At 50.3% G+C, this 17,707-nt stretch overlaps 1 protein-coding gene across 6 annotated transcripts in view; it reads left to right on the top strand.

The window, feature by feature from the left end:
* Window positions 1–10,189: 10,189 nt before the first annotated feature.
* Window positions 10,190–17,707, top strand: part of PODN (podocan) — a 58,376-nt gene continuing 50,858 nt past the window's right edge. For 5 of the 6 annotated variants that reach the window (XR_014144508.1, XR_014144507.1, XR_014144509.1 and 2 more), the window contains exons 1-2: window positions 10,190–10,344; window positions 16,765–17,081. Coding sequence is in view for 3 of the 6 variants with exons in the window: in XM_081816948.1 (XP_081673074.1) it covers window positions 16,770–17,081 (312 nt within the window). In the remaining 3 variants the exon portion in view is untranslated. The remainder of the gene's footprint in view (window positions 10,345–16,764; window positions 17,082–17,707) is intronic. The other variant, XM_081816949.1, reaches the window with a different exon arrangement.

Consider the following 17,707-nt stretch of genomic DNA (forward strand, 5'->3'; position numbering starts at 1 on the left):
TCTTAAAACGCTATTGTTAAAAATAATTGAACAAATAAAGTTTGCTTTGAGATGCACAGTTTTCCAAGTATCTATCTGTAAAGCTGTCAGTCCTTTGTTCTCATTTTCCTTTTCCATATAAGTTTAATTATCCACATTTGATTTATCTTCTTCCTGTTTTTTCTAATGCTAATGTTATTTCTTATAACTCAGTAAGATATGGGATAAAATAATGCTTTTGGAAGAATGTTTAATAGAAAATTAAAATAGTTCTTCCTGATCTCCTTTGTGTGTATTGTGTATGTTCTCTTTGTTCAGGGTCTTCTCACTGATGGAGAGTAAGAGCAACGTTGGGGGATTTACAGTCTGTGTTATCTAAGTGTTATGTACCAGTTACTCTGATATAATCACTAGCTCTTGGTTGGGGAGGCAGTGTGTTGTAGTGGAAAGAGCACTCGACTAGGAGCCAGGAGTCTTGCTTCTTTGAGGCACGTAACTGCCTGCTGGGCCTGTTCACCAAACGGTTAAAAGAGGGGATTAAGTAGATGGTCTCTAAGGTCCCTTTAGCTCTGAGAATCCTGTGAGTCTGCTCAGCCCGGCAGCACTGTTCCAGGAGTTACACAGACCCCACCTTTCTGCTGTTAACATGTTACTTCACCAAACGGTGGTCAGAGGTAAAAAGCCAGGTTCATTTGTTAGATATTTGGAGCCTGTGCTAATCAGATCAGGACTATGGGTCAGCTCCCCTTTGACCATTCAACTTTGCATGTTCTGTGACTGGCAGAAAAGCACCTGGTGAGGGGGAAAGACAGTATAGTAAACCAATATAAATTGATCTCAAGTTCTTCTTCTTCTTTTTTTAAGATTTTATTTATTCATTTGAGAGAGAAAGAGAGCGCAAGCAGAGGGACAGAGAGAGAGGGAGAAGCAGACTCCCCTCTGAGCAGGGAGCCCGATGCAGGGCTCAATCCTGGGACCCAGAGACCATGACCTGAGCCGAAGGCAGACGCTTAACTGACTGAGCCACCCAGGTGCCCCAATCTCAAGTTCTATAAAATGAACTCAGAACAGAATTCAGACCTACTTCTCAATTGTAGTAGATTCTTACTCTGAAAAGAAAAAGATTTCAAGAAAAAAGTTCCAAAACAATGTCTGATTTATCTGTAATTTGGTTTTGCTTTATCATTCTGCTATACTTGTCCCAGATAATAAGAGATACGTGAAATAGGCTTTAGGATGAACCTAAAGAAAAAAAAAAAAGATAAACACAAACTGATTCTTGGGGTAGAAATGTATTTGTATATATGCAATTTATACATATGCTAGAAACTTAATGATGAAATATAGTTAGTAGCAGTTTAATCTCTAGGGAAGGAAACATGGTTTGGAGGAAAGGTTAACAGGTCTGGGCTAAAACTGCTGCTTTTACAGGTTTTGCTGCTTGAGCAGGTTGAGTCTCCGTTGCCTGATCTATAAAGTGAGGATACTAATATTGGCTTCCTAGGATTATTGAGAATCTAGAGAGAGAACATATAAGTAAAGCACCTATTAGTGTTAGGTACATCATAGTCACTCAGTAAATGTGAGTTCCCTTACTGTTCCCACAACTGCTACCTCTCGCCTCTGGGATAGGTGATTGTGTTGTTTTCTTGGGTCCCACTTTTGGAATCTTTTTTCACTTGTTCACTCATTTAACAAGTATTTATTGAGTGCCTACCAAATACAGGGTAATATATTGAAGGTGCAGCGCTAGGCACTGCAGGTAGTGATGAGCTCTTCCCCTCATGGTGCTTACAACCTAGAGGGAGAGACAGTTTACCAACGAGGTGGATAATTATTACAGACTGAAGGAAATCCACGAATTCTGCTGTGGTGCAGAATCACAGTGACAGACCTTCTTCGAGAAAGTGGTCAAGGGAGACTTCTCCGAGGGGGTAATATTTAAGCTGAGGTGTAAAGGTTGAGGAGCGAACCTTGCAAAGAATAATGCATGAAAGCGGGGGAAGAGGGCCAATGTGAATGGGATGTAGTGAGCTGGAAGGACAGGTCCAAGATGAGGTTGCATAGGCAGGCATGTAGGAACTAACTGTATTGGAATTTGTTCATTATGGTAAGGCACTTGGGATCTGTTGGAAGATGTAGCCTTACATCCATTTATGTCTCACTCATGCTGCATATCCGCTTTGCCATTATATCCTAAGTCTAGGACCCAGGCTAATGGAGCAGCTATTACCTGGAGCATTGCGATCGTCAAGGCAGAGGAAGAGAAGGTGAAGTAGTATATCTGGCTCTTAGAGTTTCCACCCCAAAGTGATACATACCGCTTTTGCTCCCATTTCGTCATCCAAAGAAAGTCACATGCCCCCCCAGGTAAAGGAGGAGGATCTGGCAAAGGGGATGCAGAAAAGGGGCTAGAGAGGTTGAGAGATGTTTCTCAAGAAGAGAGTATATATAGTCAAAAGGTGGGAATGGTCAGCTGTGTCCTTTGCTCTGTAAGGTCAAGTAGGATGATGTCTGAAAGGGTGTATTGGATTAAACTTGGCAACATGGAAGTCACTGGTGATCACTTACAAAATCAACTTCAGTGGAGTAGTAGAGATAAAAGCCAGATTGGAATTGATTTCATAAAGAGCGATGAATAAGAACAGAAAAACTCCATTTGGTAGTGATATGCTCAGTTTCCAAGTGATTAATACAGAGCAAGCACATTAGCTAATGCTTTTAGTTCAAAGTTAGGTCATCTTGCATACCACGCATTTTGCAACAACAACATCTTGCTGTTCTCTGTGCCCACCCTCACCATTCTCTCCCTGCCCCAACCCCAATCCACTTGGCAAATTCCTTTTCATCCTTTTCCTGCCTTAGCTTTCAGGAAGCTGTCCCTGTTTGCCACAAGTGGAGTTAATCATTCCTTTGTAGTAATTTGTTTCTGTTTTCCCTGAACAGAGACTGCGTCTCATGTGTCCATTTCGATCCCCCCAGCACAAAGTCTTGGCTTGCTGTCATTAAGTAAATGAATGAGAGAAGTTGAATAACAATTTAAAAAATTCACAGGGGACATTTCTGAGTATAGGAACCGTGTCACAGAAATGCAGTCTCTATTACAATGACCTTCTGTTGCCCTAATGATGAAAGAGGACATTAAGAGTTCTCCTTTAGCCTGACTTACCCTGCTCTTTCTTTGAAAATATTTGCAGCTTCTTAGAACAGTCTCTCGATTTAAGATTGAAGCAGCCTGAGTAATAAAAGTCAGTTTGTGGTTTTATTACAGGTTTCAAAACAAAGTGGCCCAGTGGGTTCTGTGTGCATTGAAATCATCAGCCTTGTTGCTGTGCTTGTCCAGATGAATTCGGACTCTCTGATTTCTACAGTCCTTGTTGAATTTACAGAGAAACAATAATGGAGAATATGATTAGGAAGTGAATGTGGAAGCAGGGTGTGGAAGAGTCACTGAGGTGTGATCAGAAGAATCTCGGATCAGGTCCTGTCTGCCTCTGGGAAGCTAAGTCAGAGCAAGGCACTCAGACCTCACCAGTTTTTAGTTTCTTCCTCTGCAAAAGGGGGACGCTTAATTTTTTAATAGTCTCATTGGACTGTGAACACCTTGAAGGTAGAAACTCTTTGTTATTCATCTCTCTGTCTTGTTTTAATACAGTGTCTACCAGAGTAAGCATCAGGTAAAGTTTCTCGAGTTTTAGACACTGATCTTTAAAGTTTTTTATTTTTATTTTTTTAAGATTTTATTTATTTGAGGGGCGCCTGGGTGGCTCAGTCGTTAAGCGTCTGCCTTCGGCTCAGGTCATGATCCCGGGATCCTGGGATCGAGCCCCGCATCGGGCTCCCTGCTCTGCAGGAAGCCTGCTTCTCCCTCCCCCACTCCCTCTGCTTGTGTTCCCTCTGTCGCTGTGTCTCTCTCTGTCAAATAAATAAATAAAATTAAAAAAAAAATTTTTATTTATTTGAGAGAGAGAGAGAATGTGCAGGGGGGAGGGGCAGAGGCAGAGGGAGAAGCAGGCTCCCCGCTGAGCAGGACCCTGGGATCATGACCTGAGTTGAAGTCAGCCACCCAGGAGCCCCATTAGTTCTTTTTAAACGGAAATCCCTTTGAAAGGTTCAATCACATATCAATATAAACCCGTTCTGTTTTCCCCATATGTCACCTTAGAAAAAAGAAATATGAAATTAAATCATATAATGAATAGCTTTATCTTCTGAAACTTTAGCAGTTTCAGAAAATAATACTATAGAGCAGCCTGGTGTAGGAAACTTGGGGCCCATCAGATGTGGGTTTTGGTCCAGGCTGTGGCACTTAAACAGCTTTGGGACCTTGAGCTAATAATAAGTAAGGGCTCTGAGCTTCCTTCTCCCTGTGTAAAAAGGGAATAATAATTCTCCCTTGCTGGCTGTGAGGGTTAGCAATTATAGCTGTAAAATGTCAAGCCACACAGTAGGTACTCAATAGAAGTTCCTAATGTTATTCGAGAAAAAAATTTTTTTTTTAAGATTTTATTTATTTGACAGAGAGAGAGAGAGCTAGAGAGGGAACACAAGCAGGGAGAGTGGGAGGGGGAGAAGCAGGCTCCCCGCAGAGCAGGGAGCCCGATGTGGGGCTCGATCCCAGGACCCCAGGATCATGAACCGAGCTGAAGGCAGACGCCTAATGACTGAGCCACCCAGGTGCCTCTATTTGAGAAATTTTTTAACAGGAAGGAATTTGTTCCTTGGAGCATTTCGTGACAATCTTTTGAGTTCAGATAATATGCTAGCTTCAGGATTGGGGACACTTTGTGTATTTTTATGGACTGTCCACATCCTTACATTTTCTTCAGGAATCATTAAAATTTAATAGTCTCTGTAACTTAGTGAATGGATAGAGAATTATTTAGTTTGACTTACAGAAGGTTTGCATTTCAGCCAAAGATTACAGTTCTAGCTCCCCATGGCATAGCTGCTTTCTGAACACAAAGACTTTGCTGGATGTTGTTGACCAGAAAAAAATGGTCATCAGCCAGATTGTAAATTACTGGGTAAATTACCTTGTGGGACTGGGTTTGTTTAGAGACCACATTGATATGAATTAGGAATTGGGGGTGTGGTACTAAATAGCTAATAAGGGCCGTGAAAGAATTATGTTCTATCAGGAACCACAGCTGCATCTGGCCAAATTTTAAGAGTTTTTCTCAATAGAGTTGCAAAATCTACTGGAAAGGTCCAGTATTAATATCTATCTGGAGACTGTTGCAAACAAACAGCTCTTTAGTTCTTGGTTAGAACAGAGAACATGGAGCCAGATTTCTGGCCCTTAAGAAATAAGGTGTCTGATTCTATTTGGCAGGCAGTTTAATCTGGTATGGAATTTTAGCCAGATTTCTTGCAGAAATATTTTTTTTAATGTATCATATCCAAAATTTATTGCAAAAAGTGATGTCCATTTAACCTGTCCTATTAATAGTCACTTAAATACTTTGTAAATATTCACAGTGCTGTTTTCAGCAGCAGGTAGTAAGCATTTTGACCTTTTATTTACTGAACTTGTAGCCATAAACTTTTATGCAGAATTGGGGGAAATTCATTGTAGTCTGCTGTTTATTTAAATTGCAGGCTGAGAAGTGGTAAGTGCTACAGTTTTCTACCAAACAGCAGTATGTTTTCTTTTTCTTTGTAAAATATTGTGTAATTCACCTTTTAGAATATAGCAACTTCTGAGTGTGCAGAACACTGTTTAAGATTAGACACTTCATTTGAACAGAAATATAAGGAAAAGAAGTTCAGATGTGAAGATACAACAGTATAAGGACAAGACTGACCTAGGCAAGCAGACAAGAGCCTTCAGCTTGGCAAAGTGATGCCCAAGGGCAGGGTGTGATAACAGTTCACACATGTTTGAGAGATGGAAAGACCAATGAAAGGGAGGGGTTATTTTGCCTAGTTATTAGAACTAATAGGAAGAACTATAAAAGGGGAATTTCAGACTAAAAATCAGTTGAACTGCCTGACAATAAAAACTGGTCAAGAGTGGACTGAAAGGGGCGCCTGGGTGGCTCAGTCGTTGAGCGTCTGCCTTTGGCTCAGGTCCTGGGATCGAGCCCTGCATCGGGCTCCCTGCTCTGTGGGAAGCCTGCTTCTCCCTCTCCCACTCCCTCTGCTTGTATTCCCTCTCTAGCTGTCTCTCTCTCTCTGTCAAATAAATAAATAAAATCTTAAAAAAAAAAAAAAGAGTGGACTAAAAGCTCCAACACAGAGATGTTCCTGAACCAGGCTGGCAAAACAGGGCACCTGTGAAAGATGTGCCTTAACAGTGGCTAGAAGAGCATCTGAATGGCAGAAAATACTTCATTGATAGCCACTCTCTTTAGGATTTCTCCTTTTGCCATTTATCAAAATCTTTTCTTCTCTGTGTCAGAAAGAAGACTTTTTTTTTAATACTTGTTTATAACTTGACTTGTTCCGTGACTTACTAGATATCTTTGGAAGAAACAGAAAGAAATGAGTACTGAAAGCTTCTCAGTTTTCATCGTGTGAAAGCAGCCCGAGTCTGTTTGTTTTTGTCTTTTCTGAAGTCCCCATTTTTACTTAGCTGAAGACAGTAGAACCTTAAGACCACAGAATGGCAGCTGCAGTGTAGGTGACCACGCTCCCTGAAGTTGGAACCTGAGTGTGAATTCTGACTCAAGCACTCATTAGCTGGCCACCTGAGCAAGTAACTTATCCTCCCTGAGCATCAGTTTCCTAAAACAGGGGGGCAATAATACAATCAGGCTTGTTGTGGAAGATTAAGTGAAATGACGTATGGGAAAATGCTGTTGTACCATATACTGGTTTTAGTTACTAATGTTTGTATTAGTTTTCTATTGCTGCTCTAACAAATTACCATAAACGTAGTGGTTTGCCTCGACGTGAATCCATTATCTCACAGTTCTGCTGCTTGGAAGTCTGGGTGGGTTTGGCTGGTTTCTCTGCTCCAGGTCTCTTGAGGCTGAAGTCAAGGTGTTGGCTGCCCTGAGCTCTTATCTGGAAGCTCAAGGGGAGAATCTGCTTCCATGCTCACTCAGGGTGTTGACAGAATTCAGTGACATGCTGCTGTGGGACTGAAGTCTCCATATGCTTGCTGGCAGCCTGGGGTTCTCAACTCGTAGAGGCTGCCTGCATTTCCCTCTCCTTTAACACTAGTGGAGTCCTCATGTTTCACATCTCTCTGATCTCCCCTTCGGCCTCATCTCTCCTGCCTCCAGCCAGAGAATGTTCTGTGTTTTCAAGAGCTCACGTGATTAGGTTAGGCTCACCGGATAATCCAAGATAATCTCCCTATTTTAAAGTCCATAACCTTAATTATATCTGCAAAGTCCCTTTTGCTACATAATGTAGCATTCACAAGCTCTAGGGATTAGGGTGTGGGTATCTTTGGGTCTTCATTCTGCCTATTACAGTCTTGGTATTTTAGGGCTGGAAAGGGCCCTTGCAGAACATGAAGTGAGCTTCTTGCCCGGGAGGGTTTACAATCCAATGGGTGAAAGAGATGAAAAACATAAAGCAAAAAAGTCCAATAATAAAAGAGTTTCTATGGGATGTTCAAGGATCCCAGAAGACCTTCTCTGTATCTGACTCGGCCTGTGGTTCTTCCATCATACTCTGCTTGTTCTTTGATGTTTTGTCTTTTATCAAGATCTTTCAGATGGAATCCATATACACAAAACAACACCATGTGATTTGATCTCTGTGCTGAAAACAAGCTGCTGCCAGAGCTCAGTATTTGGGACTCTGCTACTTAATAAGGAAAGGTCTTGAGCTCTCAGCTCAAAGTAAGAGGAATTATTTTCTTCTCTGATGATGAAGGTATAACAACACCTTATCTCCCCTTCTTCCTCACCAACCCCCCATGAGAGCCCTCTTGTCTTTCACTCCTAGTTCTCTGGTCACATGTATGTCTTTACTCCCCTCTTTTGAGTTTTCTTGTTTCTCATTGTTTTGAATTAGAGGCGCTTACCCTGGATAATGCAGAGATTTCTGGTTAATTCTTGCCACTTGTCATTTCTATTTAATAATGTTTCATAGATGCTTAGGCCTCGGTGACAGTTTGGCAGTAATAACAGCTGCTATTTATTGAACACTTGCCATGTGCCAGGGGCTGTGAGGAGTTCTGTACCTCCATTTTCTCATTTACTTCCAGTTTCTTTTAATTTAGACAATCTGTGAGGCGTGGGTACTATTCATGTCTCCATTTGAACCCAGCTGGGATTCGAACCCAAATCTAAGTCCAAAGCTTGTACTTGACACCAGGCACTAAAGTAATATTAAACAGGAGCTGAAAATAAGGCATGAAGGAACCAAAGCAGCACAAGTGGATTGGGAACCCTCAATTTGAAACTCAACTCTTTACAGCTATTGGGAAAGTTAGAGGATTTCCTTCTAGAGCACCAGGATCACCTCCATTTTCCACCAGAGACACTCAAAGTGATTCCTCCATATTCTGTTTCAGACAGGTGATTTTAGTGTGTGTCGACAGCACCCGACAGCTACAGAGTATGTGTGGGCACCGGCTTGGCATTCCACAGAAAAGCCTATTTCTCTGGGGGTGAGGTGGGAAAGATGTGGGGTGTGCCCTGTGGCTGGCCCCAGCAGTTATAGGTAACAGAAAATACTTTCCCCTCAGGATTGGGATGATTAAGATATTTAAGGATTTCACACAGTGCCTGGCACTTAGTAGGTATTCAGTATGTGCTGGTTCACATTGTCCTTCTAGACTAGAAGATTTTTAGTTCATGGGTATTCAAGTCAGTACAATCTTGTTCTAGCTCCACTTGAATCTAGGCTCAATGTTGAGAAGACAGGAGATACATCTCTGGGTTGGCCCCTGTCCAGTCCTGTGAATCATACTAGCTCTCAAGTTTAAGCTCAGAACTGAAATCTGAGGCCAAAGAAGGCAAAATATTTCCCTTTCTCATTCTTGCTGTTTTTGAGTTATTGATGTAATGGAAACAGACAGCTCTGGGTTCAAATCCAGGCTCTGCATTTGCCTTCTCAAGTTACTTGCCTGTTTCCATCATGGAAAGAACTTGGGCTGTGGGGAAGGAGGGTAAACCTGGCCATTTTACTCAGTTAATCACTTTTCCTTTGTCAGGTGATCTCCTTACCTGTGAATGGGGCCGACTGTAATCCTCTTGCAGGGTTGTGAAGCTTAGAGAGTAATGTATGTGGTACAATCAGGATGCAGCAGCAGAAGCCCATGAAAGATGCTTTACATGAGCCATTCATTCATTCAGGGCATTGGTAATTTAAGTTGAGCAAGTGGTCCCAAGTTTGAGTTATTTATCCTTCTCCCTGTCCAGTAGGAGGGCAGCCAGGTAAGGTAGCTGTGGGTGCCCTGCCCACAGGCCAGAGCAGGTATGGGGAGAGCCTTGTAGAGGCAGTGGAGGTGCCAAGTACCACCTAAACCCAGCCCCACCGCGGTCTACCGCCAAAGCCCCTGGCGCCAAACAGTGTTGCTTCAGCTGCTAGTAGTTAATGCTCCTTAACTTGGAAACGTTTTCAGCTCCTGGGAGCAATATGGTGCCGTGAGGGCTCACTGCCCAACCCCCTTGTCTCCCGGCGACTGAGATCCGCATGCACCCTAGTCCCAGCCCAATTTACAGTCTTTCAAGGCCCAGGAGGCTCTGGGCCCAGGGTCAACGTGGGCGTGGGGCGGGGGGCGGAGAGGTTGTCGGGGAAGGCGGGGAACTTTTCCGGGAAGGGGCCCGGCAGGGTCTTGGCTGGCGGCCCCGTTAGCCACGGCCCAGGACCCCAGGGTGGGAGAGTGAACGGAAAGGTACTCGTGCCTGGAGCGGTTGCAGAATCCTCAGTCATGAAGAAGAAACTGGGCTCAGAGGCACTTGGGTGAAGGGGCCCTCTCCCCTGCCCTCCTCTCAGGTGCTGGGGCCTAAAGGGGGTCCAGTTCCCCTGCGGAAGGCGGGAACTAGGAAGCGTTGCGGGCTAGACACCCCGCCTTCCCAGCCTCTTGGTGGGGGTGGGGGGGCGTGGTACGGTGGCCCCGCCGGGGCGGAGAGGGGGAGAGGGGTCGGTGCGGGGGCTCTGCCTCCCCGGGAAGGGGGGCCTGGCCAAGTCCACGCGGGGAGGGGGCAGGCCCTCTCCCCTCCCCCGCGTCTGTGGGGACCCTACGCCTGTGTCCGGAGGAGGCCGGCGTCCAGCAGATGCACGCGGTGTGGAGGGGGGGCGGGAGAGAGGCGGGGAGGAGAAAACCCACAACAAAACTTGCGTCGCGGAGCTCACGGCTCGACTTGAATGGAAGGAGCCCGCGCCCGCGGAGCGCAGCGGAGACTCGGAACAGCGCGGACGGCCGGCGGGGCGCGGCGCGGCGCAGGAGCGCAGCAGGTACCCGGCGCGGGCAGCCGGGTGGGCCAAGGGGTCGGGGCCGAGCCTGGGCGGCGGACTCGGACGTCCCCGCCGGGTCCGGACGGCTCCCTCAGCTACCCCGGGCCGGGCTGGGCCGCCGCACTCGCCCCCTCGGTGGGAGCGGTGTACCGAGTGCGCAGTCGAGAGCTCCACCTTGGGCGTGCGACCCCCTCCGCGATCGCGACCCCGGCAGGGGCCTTTTCTCCTCGCCGGCCAGAGGCTGGTCGCGCCCCCCCCCCCCCCCCCCGCTGCGCACATCTGGAAAGAATCTGAGGGCGGATGGGAGGGGGGAGTGGAAGGACGTGGGCGGGCGACCGGGAATGTGGGGCCAGGTGGAACTGGGGAGGGGCGTGGACCCCTGGACTTAGAGACGCGCGTCTTTCTACGTCAGCTCACCCCGGCTAGTTCACCCTTCAACCTGGTTACAGACAGAGAAACTGAGTCCTAGAGCGGGGCCGAGGTGTGCTTCCGGGAAGCGCGGACAGGTGTGGCGGAGCCCGCGCGACCACCGCTCGGACCCGCTCGCGGCTTGGCTCCCCAGCCCCGCGCCGCGCACTCGGCGAGCCAGAGCTCTCAGGGGGCACCTGGTGTCCGTCTGTCTGCCGCGGGGACAGCTGGACTGGGGGGGGGGCGCGGAGCGCGAGAAGCGAGGTCGGCGCCCTCCCTCTGAAGCGGCGGAAGTCCCAGGTTGTTGGTCCTTGAACCGCCGGGCTGGGGCGGGGGCTTTAGAATCCCTGAGGAGCCGCCAGGTGGAAGGGGAGGCGGCGGTGGCGGGCTCCGGGCAGGGCAGCCACTGGGTCTCCGGGTGCGAGGCAGCTGCAGCCGGAACTTAAGGAGAGGAGCGGGCGCCGCAAGAGGGTGCGAGCGGCTCTGACAGTCCCTGGGCCCCAAGGCACAGAGGGATGCGCGCCTGGCACTTGGAGCGCATCACGGATCCGTTGAGGCCCCCCGCAAGCTGAGTGGCTGCCCTTGCACTTTGGGCCGGCGGGGAAAAGTGAAGCTGTGGGCTAGCGGCTCCAAGACGCACCACTGCTATGAACCGCGAGAGACCCTGGGTGCTCATGTCCCCTTTTAGGGCCCACGGTCCAGTCTGCTGGAGCCTGGAGTGCAAGTTAAGAAATCTTAGATTCACGTGACTGTTTTCACGCAATCTTGTGGGAACATACTTTGTTCTTTCTATCTGAATCTTAGGGGATGGGTGACTGATGGTGGCATCTTTAGGCCTGTACAGTCATACATAAGACCTCTGACCATGACCTGCCTGGTACCCTTGATGGCTCCCTATCACCAGCACCTTAGCATAGTGGCTGATACCCTTGGAGGCTTGGACCTCCAGCCCTAAGCTCCTCCCCTGCCTCCTCCTGTTTACCTTTCTTTAAAGGCACCTCCCTCTTCCCCCATCCTCACACTGTGCCTTTGCTCATGCCTTTCCCTCTGAAGTACTTTTCCTCCCCTTTGTCCCCCTGGAGAGCTCCTACTCAGCCTTCAAGAGCAGTTCAAGGCTCTGGGCAGGAGTCAGAAGACACAAATTCCAGTCCTGGTCTTAACTTCAACATACTAATCTGTAAACTGAGAGGGTCAGACCAGATAACGTTGCAAATCTTTTCTGCCTTTCACAATTTCATTTCTTCATTCAGCAAACATTTCCTGAGCACCTGCTCCATGCCTGGGGAGTCAGGAAAGGCTTTGCCAAATCTTGCAGGATGCAGTGGACCAGGGGTGCTGTGGAAGCACTAAAGAACCTCCTAACCCAGTCAGGGGAGAGCAGCAGCTACCCAGAGCAGGGACATTTGAGTAGCAGTTTGCTGGGGATGGGCAGCAATGGGAGCCCCTTTGTGCTTGAGTTTCCTATCTGCAGAGTAGGAAGACTATCTTTTAGTTTGGGGATTTCTATTAGAGATGGTAAGATGCAGCTGTCTGGGGCCCAGCACACAGTGGGTGATTAGTGATTTTTTACGGTATTTGAGTGGAGAAGGAAGGTGCTGCTAGGGGCTGAGGATCTGTGTCCTGATTTGGGTCTCCCTTCCCTTTCCTTCTAGTCTTGCCTTAATCCCCCACTTAAGCCCTTCTGGGCCTTGAGGTTTGGTTCCCCAGGGGTGGTAGGTGGGGTGAGAGGCAGCAGGTCCCAGGGACTTCCTCAGTAACAGTAACCCCGTGTGTGTCGCACTTGCTTGATGCCAACATCAGATGGATATGTCATTCCATTTCAATCCTCATGAGGATTGCCCAGACTAGTAAACAGAGGCTCGGGTGGTGAAATGACTTGTCCAGACTCACACAGCAGTCAGGAGTGGAACCATGTCCTCCTGTGGCTAAAGCGCTCGCCCTGAGAAAGAGCTCACTGCAGGCTGAGCTGCTCCTCTCACTGGCCATTTGCTGTCCCAGTGTGTGAGTTGTTCCTCACCGGGGGGCTCCTCACTCGGGATGTATAGAGACCAGGGGCCTGCTCTCCTCTGTTCTTCCACACACAGCTCCCAGCGTGGCTGAGCACACAGAAGGGGCTTTAGGGGCTAATCTTGCTCAACATTGTTAGAAGAACAACAACAAATTGAGACTCAGATGGGCCATGACATGGCCAAGGTCACACAGAAAACCAGGTGGTGGAGCTGAGACTGCCCAGGATCCCAAGGTCCAGAGGAGGAGATGGGAGCTTCCAAGCCTGGTCTGTTCTTCCTGCCTCTCCTGTGAATCCAGCTCCTCCTCTCCATCCCAGCACCTCTCTTTGCCCAGACCAGGCCAACTACCCCTCTCCTGTACCATTGCACAGCCTCGGAGAGCTCCGCACTGGTCCATCCATAAACCCACCTATGCCACACTCCGGCTCTGCAGTGGCTCCTCATCTTTCCTAAGATCGTAAGATAAGGATCACTTTCCCTAACCTGGCTTCCAATCCCTTCTTGCCCTGGACTGCCCACCTGCATCCCTCCCAGTCCCCAACACCCAGCAGACACTCTAGCGAGCTTTGTAGAGGTCACAAATGGACTCTCTTGCGCCTGCTGACCTCCTTGCTTATGTCAGCTTTTCCCTTTTGCCCGATATTCGTCCTTCATGGCTAGATAAGGCTTCGCTTCTTCAGAGAAGCCTTCTTGACCCCCAGGCATGATCAGCTCTCCTCTGGCCCCTACGGACTCTAGCTTCCCTCCATCGCACCTCGATGACACTGGGATTATGATACTCAGAGCACAGCTAGCGTCCACGCTGGTACTGCCCAGTAGGAGTAGAACGTGAGCCGTAAGTGCAAGCCACCATGTAATGTGAAGCCACACTCAAAAAGTAAAATGAAACAGGTAAAATTAATTTTAGTAATTTATTTAAGTCAACTGAATATAAAAATAAATATTTTATGAGATATCATTAATATTAATAATGAGTTATTTTACATCCTTTTTTGTACTAGTCTTTGGAATCCATGTACACTACATTTTACACTTAAGGCACCTCTCAATTTAGACTAGCCCCATTTTAAGTGCTCAGTAGCCGCATGTGGCCACCACATTGGACAGGGCAGGTGTGAGCTTCTTAAGGGCAAGAGCCAAACTTGAGTGGGGTCTGCCTGGGTCCTTAGTGTCCAGCTGTGCTTGGCCCAGGGAAGGGCCCCAGGCTGGACTCAGCTTCACCACTTACCAGCTGTGTCACATTGGCCAGTCCCATTGCTAGCTCCCTCATCTATAAAGTGACGGTGATAGCATTTTCAATATGGTTCCTAATGTTAATATAAATTATTTCTACAGATACAGTGTATAGATCTTTACAGATACAAATTAAAGGGGAGGGAGGAAAACTAGCTGGTCCAGTGAGTGCACAAGATATGGGGGAAGGGGGGCGTCTGGGTGGCTCAGTTGGTTAAGCGACTGCCTTCGGCTCAGGTCATGATCCTGGAGTCCCGGGATCGAGTCCCGCATCGGGCTCCCTGCTCTGCAGGGAGTCTGCTTCTCCCTCTGACCCTCCCCCCTCTCCTGCTCTCTCTCTCAAATAAATAAATAAATAAAATCTTTAAAAAAAAAAAAAGATATGTGGGAAGGATCTTTCTCCCTGGCCTCCTGCCCTGATTGATTTGGGGTTTGGGCCTGTGCCCACACTCCCCTTCCCAGAGCCCTGGTCTGGGATCACACAGGCAGGGAGGGAGGGGGACTCTGGTCTAATGCTGGTGGCTCCAGGGGCTGCAGGTTGTTGAGCCAGTCGGGGGTGGCGGGGGGAGGGTTATAATGTGCATGGGAGTGATGGACTGTAGACGGGTTGAGGATTAATGGCCCATTTGGTCAGGGGATGGGGCAGCAGGGGTGTGGTAGGGTGGGCCTAGGGCCAGGCTGCCGCAAGTTACTTGCTGCTGCCAACTGATCCCTGGGGCCCAGGAGCTGTGTGTGTGCTAGGCTCCCTGGTTTTCTGCCCGGCCAGGGGCTGGGGCCGGAGCCTGCTTAGGCCTCCTAGACCTACATGGATTCTAAGAAGCCTGCATGCTGCCCCTCTTCTCCGTCCTCACACCTTCCTCTGGGGCCTCAGAGGCCTCACCCAGTCTGGGCAGGAGTTACTGTACTGGGCTCTGCTGCCCCCTCAGACTGAGGGCAGGGAAATTTACCACCTCGCTTGTGTCCCCTGTGCCGGCACAGGGCTGAGGGCAGACGGGACCTCACCTTGGAGAGCTGGCTGAGCCAGCAAGTGGGACAAAGCAGTGTCTGAAACGTCGCAATTGCCATAGGGCAGCTGGAATTCATGCAAAAGGCTGGAGTCTGCAAATCTGGGGGGCGGTGGGCCTGGGGCTGGGCTGCAAACACAAGCAGGATTTGGACAAGAGAAGGGGAGGAAGCAGGGGGCTCTGGAGTGGGCAATGCCCACGGATATTAGTGGTAGGAAGAGCTAACATGTATTGAGCACTTACGGTATGCAGTATGTGCCTCTCTCTGACTCTCACGGTCTCGCCATGAGGGCAGCTCTGGTAACCTCTATGGACAGGTGAGGAAGACGAGGTTTAGTGGGTGACAAAACTGAGAGCCAGAGCCTACTGCAGCCCCGGTCTGGCTCCCCCGCCTGCCTTCCTAACCAGACGTCGGCTGCGGTGGCCAGCTCCCAGGTTCTCCAGGCCCAGCATCTCAGACCTCTCTAGTGGCTGTGTGGGCTGTGGCCCCCAATCTAGTGCCAGGGTGAGGGCCTCAGACTGAGGCGTGCCCCCCGCCCCCAGGGCCAAGCGCTTGCCATATGCCTGCACTCGTAATTGCTGTAGCAGTGACGGCCACAGCCCATCCCCTAGGAGGGGCCACGTGCCGACTCCTCGCAGACGCTGTGGTTTTAGATGTATCGTCTGCGTTGTAGGATGCGAAAATTGGCTCAGGGAGGTCAGGGCCGCGCAGTGCTGGAAGGGGACTCAAACTGGGGTCTGTGGGACTCTAGAGTCAGTGCGCCTGGGCTGTGGCCTGTCACAACTTAGCATTCCCCGGAGATGTTTGCTAAGTGAGTTTCTGTAAAGAGAACTCCAGGGCCCAGGCCCCTGGAGCCAAGCTAGGCCCCTGCGCTCCTAGAAGATGGGACCCCTGCATCTTCCTCATGGCCTGAGGCCATCCCCAGTCCCCCACCCCTGCTACCCTAGAGGGCCGTGCTGGGGAGTGGTCTCTTGCAGGTAGCCCCAGTCATGTGAGCACAGCAGGCCCGGGTGAGGGTGTAAGCATCAGGAAGAAGGAACTGGGAAGGTCCATTCACCTGAGGCCTGCTCTGTGCCGGCCCTGTGCTGGGCCTCCACCCAGACCCTGAGGGTGGCTCACGGCCCTCTGTGGGAGAAGGACACCTTCCGATATTCACAGCCCAACCCAACTCACGCCCCGCCCTAGGGAGCACAGTAAGGGAGAGCCCTGGGGCAGCTCAACGCTGACCTTGGTTCTTGGAGAAGTTGCTGACTGCACAAGAGAGGGGGAGGGTGTTCCGGGCAGAAGGAACAGCATGTGCAAAGGCCTGGAGAGAGGATCTACTAGGTAGACCTGTATACCTGGGGTGGGGGTATTGGAAGAGAGACGGGGTCAAGTCCGGAACATCCTAGAGTGGCAGGCTGAAGAGCCGGGATGCACCCTGCTGATGCTGGCCCGCCATGGCCCTGTGGCTCTGGAGGAGGCGCAGAGCCTCCCGTCCCGCCTGTGCCAGGGCAGCAAGAGCTCCGCAAAGTCCCAGCCAAGCCCTGCAAGTCACAGTTCATCCCGGGCCTCAGCTTCCCCGTCTGTGAAGTGGGGGTACAGGTTCCTTGGGGCCAGGCCGGGTAAGGGTTGCTGCCTTGCCTCCGGAGGGCAGGCCTGATGATGGGGAGGCGGGTGGGGAAGGGAGGGGTGGCAGTCAGCGGATCAGATGCGTGCCCAGGACCCCAGGAGGGCCCCGTCCTGACTTCTGTGGGCCCTCGCCCTGTGTCTGCTGTACCCGCAGGTACCATGGCCCGGAGCAGGGTACTGCTGCTCATCTTGTTGCTGCCACCGCAGCTGCGGCTGGGACTGGTGGGCACAGCGAGGTCTCCGGGGTTTGGCCGAAGTGGTACCCACAGCCTGAGCCCTGCCGAGAATGAATTTGTGGAGGAGGGGCCGGTGTTGGTGCTGAGACCCGAGGAGCCAGGGCCTGGCCCCGTCACCATCAACTGCCCCCGAGACTGTGCCTGCTCCCAGGAGGGCGTTGTGGACTGCGGTGGCATTGACCTGCGCGAGTTCCCCGGGGACCTGCCTGAGCACACCAACCACCTGTCCCTGCAGGTGACGCGGGCATCACAACGGTCACGGCGCTGCCCCCTACACTCGCGGCTCCTGTCCCCGATCCCCCTGCCCACAGCCCTCGGCTCGTCCAGAACCCCCAGAACTTGTGGCTCCCCAACGCCAGACACAGGGTGCTAGGGCGGTCCCCGCTCTGACGCCCTGGTCGCAGAGTACCGTGCTATTACAACTGCTTTGTTTTGCTTGGGGGAGTCTGGGCTGAGACCCCCCCAGAGTCAGACTCTGTGAGAAATGGACACGGATCTGCCTGGCAGCCGACCCTCTGAATGGACAGGATGCCCCAGACGCCATTTCAGGCCAGGAAGATAAGAGAAATTAGACCCGGATAGAGTGCTCTGGGGGCTCAGAGGATAGAGTACTCTCTCCGGCTGGGCTATAGGCTAGGTTTTAAGAAGTGGGACGCAGTGTTCCAGACAGGGGACTCTGGGAGTGCTGGTGCACCATGACCAGTTTCGTGTGGCCCAGGAGCCCTGGGGGAGCGGGGGGGCTGTTGTACCCATTCCCAGAGGTCAAGCCCAGTGAAGGAAAGGGACCGGCCCACGGTCACCCAAGCTGATGGGTCCAGGTTGATGGTGGTGGGAGTCCAAGGCCAGGGTAGCCTGTGAGGG

The sequence above is a fragment of the Leptonychotes weddellii genome, chromosome 4 (assembly GCF_054177405.1).
Source record: "Leptonychotes weddellii isolate Sample4059 chromosome 4, ASM5417740v2, whole genome shotgun sequence".
In the NCBI taxonomy this organism is placed as follows: Eukaryota; Metazoa; Chordata; class Mammalia; order Carnivora; family Phocidae; genus Leptonychotes; species Leptonychotes weddellii.